The sequence below is a fragment of the Scleropages formosus genome, chromosome 15 (assembly GCF_900964775.1).
Source record: "Scleropages formosus chromosome 15, fSclFor1.1, whole genome shotgun sequence".
NCBI classification, from domain to species: domain Eukaryota; kingdom Metazoa; phylum Chordata; class Actinopteri; order Osteoglossiformes; family Osteoglossidae; genus Scleropages; species Scleropages formosus.
Window position 1 is genome coordinate 8,826,954 of NC_041820.1, and position 10,098 is coordinate 8,837,051.

A 10,098-nucleotide genomic window follows, 5' to 3' on the forward strand; every position below is an offset into this window, starting at 1 on the left:
CTTTATCTGGATTCCATCAAGAACACTTTAACAGAGAATAACTGAACAGTAATATTGCACATTACTAAAGAACAAGCGCAGATTTCTAGGAGGCAACTTTTGAATGAAATCCTTATTTTCAGATTGTTTACACAGCGGCACGGAGCCTTACATTTCCAGAGAAAAAGAATTTGGCAGTTTTTGCTTTTGCCATCTATAATAGACAATAATACAAAAAGTGATAGAGACATTATATGCCATTTAAACATGCTCTCAGACCTACCTGTAATTTAAGGACGGAGAAAAAGCGCAACTAGTCCTTCCCGAAATTCTGCGCGTGTGCGTGGACGTGAGGTGTGAGTCAGGCTCTCGGCCTCACTCCCCCTCACCCTCGGCATTCCAGAGAGCGTCTCCGGCTGGTATAAAGCTACTTTGACGCACTGGGCTGGGGGCAGGAGTCGGGTCATCCTTCCACACCGAGCAGACACCTGTGGGACTCGCGCCTCTCTTAGCACCGGAACGCGGAGAACATCAGGTGAGATCTGCTTTCTAGGTCCTAAATGTGCTGTGACTGGGGGGAGGAGGACAAATAAAGTGAATTTAACTGCAAAATTAAGAGAGATTTAATGGAATTTTACTTGCTTGGTGTAACAGAAAGGGAGGGAACCGAAGGCATTTCACAGTGTGTGTGTGTCTCTCTCTCTGTGTGGGAGGTTTAGCCACATTAAATCTGTATCTTAGGTTTAAGAATATTTCTATAGTTATATTTATATGTTGATGTAATCTGGGAGAAAATATGATTCTACCTGATGTTTTCTGTATAGAAAACAGATTTAAAAGCACCAACTGGTGGTGGTTTACTGCCATCCCTTTATAATTGGAAGGTTCCTGGTTCAAATCCTCGTTGAAACTCCTGCTGTAGTTTTCTTGATCAAGGTACTTGCCCTGAACTGATGCAGTAAGAAAACCCTGCGGTGTAAAAGGGTGAAAAATTGGTGTAAAGTTGATTATCTAACACTGTTAAGTCCCCTTGGGCAAAGGTGTCAGATAAGGAATTATTTTAATTTATAAAATCAGAAGCGCCTGCAAGTACGCAATGAGTGGATCTGCTGTTTTTAAGGTGTGTCCCGTTTTAACTTACAGGGAGTGGTCGAAAATGCTCTTGATCGTGGGGTGCGTGGTGTTCATATGTGCTTCCGGAAAGGCTCGAAGCAGCACAACGGAGGCTCCGCGCCAACAAATCAGCACCACGGCCATGGATACGAGTCCTTCTGTTAATTCCACCGACGGCGACAGCAGACGGCCTGGGTCAAACGGCACCTGCGACTGCTGGTCTCAGACCTACAGCATGCCGAGAGACGATCTGCAAAATTCAACAGACCGCGTGTTTACGAAGTCCCTGGAAAATTGCACACAGTGCCAGAACTCTTCCTCTGTAACCACAGAAATGTCAACTGTGTTACCGTCAGGTGTGTGTCCATACAAGTTTTGAGATCCAAAAATATGGTACGGTGTTGCGCTGCCATAACGTGTAAATTCAGTGTAATGCTTTTGTCACTGTACACACAGTAATATTATGCGTAAACAGAGAAACTGACTGCATGGTATCCGTTTGCAGGTGTCAGAGATCTGGCCCCTCCAGAGAGCAAACCCCCACTTTCAACATCTGGATCTCCGAGCTTTTCGAACAGCCCCTTCATTGCTGTGAAGGATCGCCAACCCACTACGACCCCACCTGTCTCTGCTGCTGAGAGAACAAGGTAAGAACTACGATTTCTCACAAGGAGGGATACTGATAGGCTCTGGACCACCGTTACCCACATCCGTGGAGGATTCTTGTAACATAGTAAAATAATACCAAATAGTTTCACAATAGCAGCCAGTCACATGAAATGTATTCAAAAATATGCTTGCTTGCTAAATAAATAAATAAGCAAGCAAGCAAGCTACTGCATTTAGATCCAAAAGTCGCAGGTTCGATCCCCACTTTTAGCTGTAGTACCCTTGAGCAGGGAACTTAACCTCAGTTGCACCAATAAAATTACCCAGCTGTACAAATGTGCAAAAAATTGTAACCTTAACACTAAGTCGCTTTGGAGAAAAGCATCAGCTAAATTAATAAATGTAAATAAACTAAACAATATGCACAGGTTTATGTAACCATTTATTTCCATTTGCAGCTATGGCAACGCAGTAGCCAACTCATCGGAGGGGGTACCTGGAACAGCCTCCACAGCAGGTGCGTTTACAGATGACCAAGACATCACGATGACATTGGAAAACCACATGAACTGGGCAGGCACCGAAGACCCTTTGTCAACCACACACCAGCTGAACGCATTCTCCTCCCCAGCGGGGGTGCTAAAGAGCACCGCGTTACCGACAACTTCCGATTTACAGTTCACGACCCCCACTGCGGCCCCTACGTCGAGCGTTCACCTTAAACAGCCTACTGCGAAGGGTGTAGATGTAATACCTGTTGATTTTGACGACTACAGTTATTATGAGAACGATGACACTGGTGTCAAGGCTGGAAAAATGGGTAGCGGTCCAATCCAAAAATGCAATTACGACCCTTGTACTCATCTCCAGAAACCCTGCAGGGAAATGTTTCACAACTGCTTGTGCCCGGGTCAAAGTCCAGCCTCGGAGCCTCCAGGTACCCCTCCCATGTCTGTGGGGGAGGTCACGCACAATTCGGTACAGGTCGCGTGGTGCGCCCCATCCTCCCACGTGGAGCATTACCTCCTGGAGGTAGAGCAGGTGGAGGGAGGCTACCCGATGACCCAAAGGGTCAACTCCATGTTCCGAAGATCCACCGTGTTCAGTCTGCTGGGGGGTCAAGAGTACAACATCTGTTTGAAAGCAGAGAACCAGGCAGGTTCCTCGCAGCCGACATGCGTGGCCTTCAGCACCGGCGTGAACAACAAACCCTACCTTTACGCCCTAGCGGGCATAGCCGGACTTCTCGCGGTGGTCACCGTGGTTCTGAGCGTATTCCTGTACAAACAGTGCAAGAAGCCGCCACTGGCGAGCCCTCACCTCACCAGCTTGATCTCCATCCCCAACCCAGCCTTCTGCAGCCCAGAGGAAAGGCTTGGCTCCTCCACCAACATCTTCAGGATTTAGAGCAGCAGCGCCTTTAAGAGCCTGGAATTATATTGATTCTAAGCTGCTTACCATGCTGTAGATTCTCATCAGCAAGTCTTTGTCACAAGTGGATTAGAATTTTTTTTTTTTAAAAATGCCAATGAAAATTCCACTGAATATATTTTTGCGTTCCACAAATTGTATATAGAGCCTGCTTTGCATTTTTTTGAAAAGGAAAGATAAATTAGTATAGAACAGTGTGTTTATAACCCACTCTTTTATATAGTTTTTGGTTTGGAACTTTTCTGTGTTTAAACTGGAGATCTTGGTTCCCTAAATTATTCAAAATGATACGCTGTATTTTTTTTGATCAACGTAATGCCATGATTACAGCGTTTCAAATTAGTTATGAATGCCTATAAACCTTATTGTATTTTTTTATACTTCCTTTTTAATAAATAAAAATTTCCAAGTGCCCAGATTAGTTAATTCCACTTGTCTTCAACTGTATTGATGTTAACGCTAAACTTTCATTTGTGTAATGAACGTTACTAAATTTCCTACAGCGCTCAGTTACAAAACTAGAAATGTCTACACGAATCAGTAAAGCAGCTGAGTGATGGCTGACAGGTTTTGCGATAAATATTTTTTAATTGTTTATTTTGTTATTACCATTAAAAAAATTAACCTAAAAATGAGTAAACTTTTCCATATTGGTCACAATTTTCTGCTCAGGATCACAGTACAAAAATTAAGCTCCTTAATCTGCATTAATTCAAAAGTGTTATTTAATAAATAATTATTGCAGTTTATTACAGTCATCAGTGGTCCTCTGACACATTCTTCTACAGAAAAATTCTGAATTATAGCACCAAGCCAATCTTGAGAAACCATATTTCCAGTAATCAAGATTTCTTTGGCTTTCTTAAAATCATCTTTAGACCATAAGACATATCTCACAGACATATTACGCAAATATATATATGTATTGTGTTTTTATATTTTATTTATATCAGATATTTGCTACATGTGACACATATGTTACATATAAATCTTTTTCAGATTTGGACCAAAAAGAATAGGAAAAGATCAAAGATGTTCATGATTGTAAAAATATCAAAATATCAGATTCCCATCCTCCAATATGAAAATTATTTTTTTCTACAAACATATTTCAGTTTACCACCATTTTGGAAGGGTTTCCACAACCCGATTCTCTACAGGACAGCTGCAGCCCCATCATCCCGTGTTGTGTCAGTAAAGTCATTTCCATGGCAACATCACTTTGTCCTGTTCAAAACTTCAACGGTCTTTTTCCCATAATGATAATAACTGTAACCTGATGCAGCAGTGGTCAGTGCAGTTATAAGCCTGAAAAAGAAAAATATTCAGTTCATGATTCAAGATAAATTATGAAAACTTGTTTTCATTTAATGTTATCTGATTCATGACTTTATGCTATACAATCAACTGCACACCAAACTTAAAAACTTACATCTGCATGGTCAGGCTTTCAGTAGTTTACGAGCTCTTACTCTGGTCTTGCAAAAATGAATAAACCTACGTGCTTTTCGAAATACAAAGCCGGGTAATATTTTGTTCTGACATGTTGCAATGGCGTAAAAAAATTTTAATTTCTGACAGGGAAAAACGGTGACACAGTCAGTATGGCTGGTGCCTCACAGCTCCTGATCTGTGTGTATGGATGTGGGAACAAATGTGGTGCATGTCTGTGTGGAGCTTGCATGTTCTCTGTGTCACGTGGGATTTCTGCAGGTGCTGTGGTTTCTTCCCACAGTCGCAACAGATACGTGCGTGTATGTGTGACTGAATGAGTGTGTGACTGCCCTGGGACTGATTAATATCTGATCCAGGGTGTACCCTGCCTCATGCCCTATGCTTTCTGGGATAGATTCAGGACCACCTCAGTGCTGCATTGGGCAAGTGGTTATTGATAATGAATATAAGGAAAATCAATGAATATATTTTCATCTCTTACCAGAGAGCTTGAAGGAATGCACTGTCTGTGTAGTGAAAAACTGGGGCAGCTAAAGTGGCTGCTGCCAACACCAGCTGGACGACAGTGTTCACCTGAACAACAACAGAAAGAGCAACGGGGCGAGTCACCCTTTACGGTCCTTCAGCGACGATCAACAATGTCACTGTAGTCAATGCTTTTTCAAAACAACAACAACGTTAAACAAACAAACAAAGACCAACGGGAAGGATTTACCTTACTGATTAACGTTGGTTTAAGCTGAGCGGTGGCATAGCACGGATTGAAGTACTTGCTGAGAGTTCTCTTTGGGTAGTACAAGAAAAAGAATTTATTTCAACAGAATTTCCTATCATGACAGAATCACTAACGACTTTAGACCATAGATGTCCTGGAGGTAAAAAGGCACTTTTACCTATAAGGATTAAAAAATACACAGGACATAATTGGGACTGACTAACTTGTAGTTTGTGTTGTTCATAACCCCAAAGTCACTTTAGCCATAAATCACAAGAAATAAAAGTATAATAATACAGCCATCACTTGACCAACTTGCTGGTTATGTTCTGAAAAAAGAAAAAAAAAACAACAAAAAAAAAAAACGGATATAACTACAATAAAGAACACGCCACAAAACATTATTCCTTTAAGCTATTTTGTTATTTATATCAACTTTGAGCTACATTAAAATCAAAGCTCAAAGTTACTTAAACTACGAATATCCTGTCCCTACAAACTCCAATTCGCTATCTACCGTTCGTCTTTCCTCATCATCAGTACTTTCGACTTTCTTTACTATCTGCGCTTGTGCCTCCACAGAAACATCTTTTTTACTGCTATTAGAGCAGCTATGAGTTCTAAAGACCTCCGACCTAAGCCGAATTAAATCAGTCGGATGCTCTTATTTTGCATGGGTGCACTTTACTGCCATCTATCAGCTCAATGGGTAAATACGGGTTGCCTTTGCTCTGCTACAAAAATTTCAGTAAACTGCAGCATGCGAAAAAGTTGTATTTCTCTGAGACAAAACTTTTGAAAAATGAGGAAATTCCACTAAAATTCCATAACTCAACCATTCATAACTGGAGGTATGACTGTACAGCCTCTGCTCAGATTAACGGTATTGTGAGCATCACAAAAATGTGACCTTGCTTTCAACACACTTACCGGAGGGGGAATCGTTTTATAGCGAACGTAGAAAACTGCAGCAATGAGGGCTACATCTCTTGAAATCACCAATGCTGTGAGAGGAGCTGCAAAACACATATGAAATTGACACTTGTTATATTTCCTTTTATACAACAATTTTTACTTTGCAAATGCTGTTGAAGATTCTTCTGGGTATGGATATCTTAACTAACAGTGGCCTCAGAGGGATATTAAAATGGCTTACAGATATTTACACCACCTAGTTTGCTGCTGTCCTGCTTACCTGGGATAAGACTGGCGTAAGTCAAACTTACATACAGCACACTGATCAGGATTTTATCAGCCAATGGGTCGAGAGCGCTGCCCAAAGCTGACTTCTGATTGGCCCAGTTGCGAGCGATGTAGCCATCCAGCTGCAGGGAAAATATGGGAGGAGAGGAAAAAAAAAAAAAAAAAAACCCATCAACTAGGCAAAACATAAGGCTCCTTGCTAACATTTACATCACACACACTCTATACAGGTGACCCTCAACTTACATCACTTGGCATTTATGACAACTCAGACTTATGACGGCCGTTCCATCAACCGTATTAAAGTATTTTCAAGTCCTGACATTTGGTCATAACGTCTAACGGCAACTGTCCACCAGCTGTATGACAACACTGGCTCACTGAGCTGCCGCAAGGTATCATATGCCTGTAATTGTTTGGGTGTTATTGTAGATGTTTTGGGTGTCTAACAGTGACTGTATTTTGTTTACAAAACTGTTTGCGAATGATTCCCCTTCAAGTTACTTTTTATTTGCAATAGCTACCAAGTGAAAAAGCGAGTGTTCCGGTGGTGCTGAAAAGAAAAAGCAAAGATTAGATTTGCTTGCAAAAGCAACAAGTGATTTAGAAATAAAAGTTAAAATAATAGTGCTGCGTGAAAACATAATTATAACACTGTACTGAAGTTATATTATTATTCCTTATATGAACTATCTTAAAGGGGGGTGCAGTGGGTTTGCCCTGCGCCTGCTCTCTGGTGGGTCTGGGGTTCGATTCCCACTTGGGGTGCCTTGTGACGGACTGGCGTCCCATCCTGGGTGCGTCCCCTCCCCCTCCAGCCTTACGCCCTGTGTTGCCAGGTTAGGCTCCGGTTCACCGCGACCCCGCTTGGGACAAGCAGCTTCAGACAATGTGTGTGAGAGAAATATCTTAAGATCAGTGAGAAAATACTACAAAGCCCTATTATACATCATTCACGTAAATTCTTTATAGTATACCCTTACAGTTCAAATAATACAATTACATTTTCGACTTGCGAGAAAGTCGACTCACGATGGGATCTTTGGAACAGAAGGTAGTCATAAACTGAGGACCACCTGTAGCGTCTTTGTAAGTTCTCACAAAAAAAGCAACATTAGGTGCTCCTAGTTATCTTAGTGCTGATGGACAAACTCATTTCTTATATGCATCACCGAGAAGATTCGTTCTGCTGGTGACCTTCACTTTATCCAGATCGATGACAGTGTCGGCATTTCTGAAGAACTCACCAGATCTGTCGCTCCTGCTAAAACGAAAAGGCCGAGGGAGAGATGGAAATACTGTTCCACAATCAAATACCCCAGGACTGGAGCCAGCCCCATTCTGGCCATGCACAGGAGGTTCGGGATTGTCCATGGATTTTCATACTAAAAAATATGAGGAGGAAAAAGTCTTTGCAGATCAGGTGCAGAACACACACAACAATGCAAAGTTATGGAAGATACAGAGGATAAGCACTGATTCAAAATTTTAATTTGTCTTTGATCTTTAACTTATTCGTGGCAAACAAACCTTTTCCTTCACCCTGTAATACCCGAACAGTTAAAATAACACCACCTTTGCGAGAACAATGCGGCTCACAAAATACCCAGTGAATAACTACGCAAAACGGGCTAATAACGGCAAAAGCCATCATGAATATTAATTACTTGCTTTTCTGACACTTTTGCCTGCAACAACATCTAGATTTTGACCTGTTTATAAAGCTGAGTATTTTTAGTGGAGTAATTACCTTTACTTAGCTGACACTTTTCATCAAAGCAACTTACAACGTTAAGATACCTGCAATTATTTACCCATTTATAGAGCCGGCTAATTTAGTAGTACAGTGTAGGGTAAGCACCTTGCGCAAGCCGGGTACTACAGCGGGAGGTGGGGTTTGAACCCACAACCATCCAAAGGGAATAACTCTAACTGCTACACTACCAGCTGACCCCAGGTGGCAAGGGAAGCACCTTTCTCAAGGGTACTACAGCAGAGACTCCCGGCAGCAACCGCCATCCATACAGTCCATCGACAGTTATAGAGCCAGGTACTATACCGGTGTAGTTGAAGGTCAGTGTCTTGCTTGTTGTTAGAGTAGCGATAGAGGGGATGGGACTTGACACACACACCTTGCGGTCTTACAGTTCAGGCAGTACCGTTGGAGCGCAACTTCAACAATGTCGCATAATAATGTCACAAATCAATGTTGTAAATACACAGGACTGAAACTACAGAGAGCTAATAGTACAGTGTTTAGAGTTACTGCCTTTTGGGTCTAAAGGTTGTGGGTTCAATCCCCACCTCTGGCTGTAGAAGGCTTAAGCAAGGTACCCCCCTAAACTGTTCCAGTAAAAAAAAATTACCCAGTTCTATAGGTAAACAATTTGAAAGCAGCTTGTAAGTTACACTGTGTTACAACTGTACCCAAGACCAAGTTGCGTGGGTGGGAGAAACACGTCAGCTAATAATAATTAGAACACGTGACTGATAAATATGTATAAATATAAATATGTATTCAATGAATGTGTGTGTAGTAAACTACTAAAAGCATTATCATAATTTATTGCTCACACAGAGCGAGTTGAGTGGGGCTCGAACCAGCAGCTACTCGTTACGTTAGGCCTGTACTTACAAGCAGAGCCTTACCAGCTGCTCTTTCAAATGAGACAGTCCCTGGTTTGCTGCCGGCGGGGGGTCTCTTTTCGGGGGTCCAGACCCGCGTCCTCCTCCTCCTCCTCCTCCTGCTGCTGCTGCTGCTCTCTCCCCGGGGCCCTGGGGGGTGAGCTCCTCTTCCCCCTCCGGCTGAGCCTGAGGTCGTCCGGGCCTGTTGCTGTAGGACCTGGGCCTGGGGCTGGGACCGGGACCCTGAGGAGCTCCCGGCCGGACCGAGCCTGAGGTCACTCCGAAGCCGGGGGACGGGGACAGGCAGGGTCCGAACCCGGGCCCCAGCAGCAGCAGCGCCGCAGCGCTCCCCCCATCGCGGGGATTCGCACGAGTCCTCCTTCCGCGAGTGTGACAGCATGATGATGATGAAGTGGCGGTCCACTGTCCCCGCGCGCACACGCTGATCCCGAGCCTGCTGCTGTGCGCGAGCGCCCGCCGCTCTGACCTGTGGCCGCGCGCGCTCCACTCCCTCGCGCAGAGCGCGGCGGGCCCGCGGGCGCCGTTCAGCTGTTGAGCCGCGCGAGCGGAGCCGGAGCCCAGGGCCAGGCGCGCCCAGTGCCGCCTGCAGAGCGCGAGCAACAACATGCCACGGCAGAACTAGCAGCCGCTCCCCAAAGAAACTCCTTCGACTTCTCTAAAAGTTCCTCAGACGTCAACAACAGCATCTGTCTTCTTTTCCCTCACATTTTTATGTGCAATAATAAATCGGTAACATTCGCTTCGGCCGTACATGTGCCACCGTGCCGTATTCCGGTTCGACTAGTTTTACGACAGGACGAAAAGCAGTGCGGCTTCAAGGCAGCACGAGAGCTCGGGTGCGGCGCCTGGGAGATTAAACGCGACCGGGGATTGTATTAGGGATAAAATGAAAATAAATGAATGTTCGTTTCGCGACACTCTTTATGTGACAGGTGAAGAATATGGGG

At 43.8% G+C, this 10,098-nt stretch overlaps 2 protein-coding genes across 3 annotated transcripts; one reads left to right on the forward strand and one right to left on the reverse strand.

The window, feature by feature from the left end:
* Positions 1-314: 314 nt before the first annotated feature.
* On the forward strand, positions 315-3,423 carry LOC108932365 (leucine-rich repeat neuronal protein 4-like). Its single transcript, XM_018748712.2, has 4 exons — positions 315-514; positions 1,123-1,448; positions 1,598-1,739; positions 2,160-3,423. The coding sequence occupies exons 2-4, from the start codon at positions 1,136-1,138 to the stop codon at positions 3,106-3,108; spliced, it is 1,404 nt and encodes a 467-aa protein (XP_018604228.1). The 5' UTR covers positions 315-514; positions 1,123-1,135; the 3' UTR covers positions 3,109-3,423.
* A 668-nt stretch (positions 3,424-4,091) lies between these two features.
* Positions 4,092-9,959, reverse strand: crls1 (cardiolipin synthase 1). Of its 2 annotated transcripts, none has more exons than XM_029258745.1 (7): positions 9,155-9,959; positions 7,753-7,890; positions 6,498-6,627; positions 6,233-6,318; positions 5,303-5,371; positions 5,069-5,160; positions 4,092-4,440 (listed from the first exon to the last, which is right to left on the reverse strand). In XM_029258745.1, exons 1-7 carry the CDS (start codon positions 9,755-9,757, stop codon positions 4,350-4,352), a joined length of 1,209 nt encoding a protein of 402 aa, XP_029114578.1. In that variant the 5' UTR covers positions 9,758-9,959; the 3' UTR covers positions 4,092-4,349. The 2 variants fall into 2 exon arrangements, with proteins under 2 accessions (XP_029114578.1, XP_029114579.1); XM_029258746.1 differs by having other exon boundaries at positions 9,141-9,705.
* Positions 9,960-10,098: the final 139 nt, after the last annotated feature.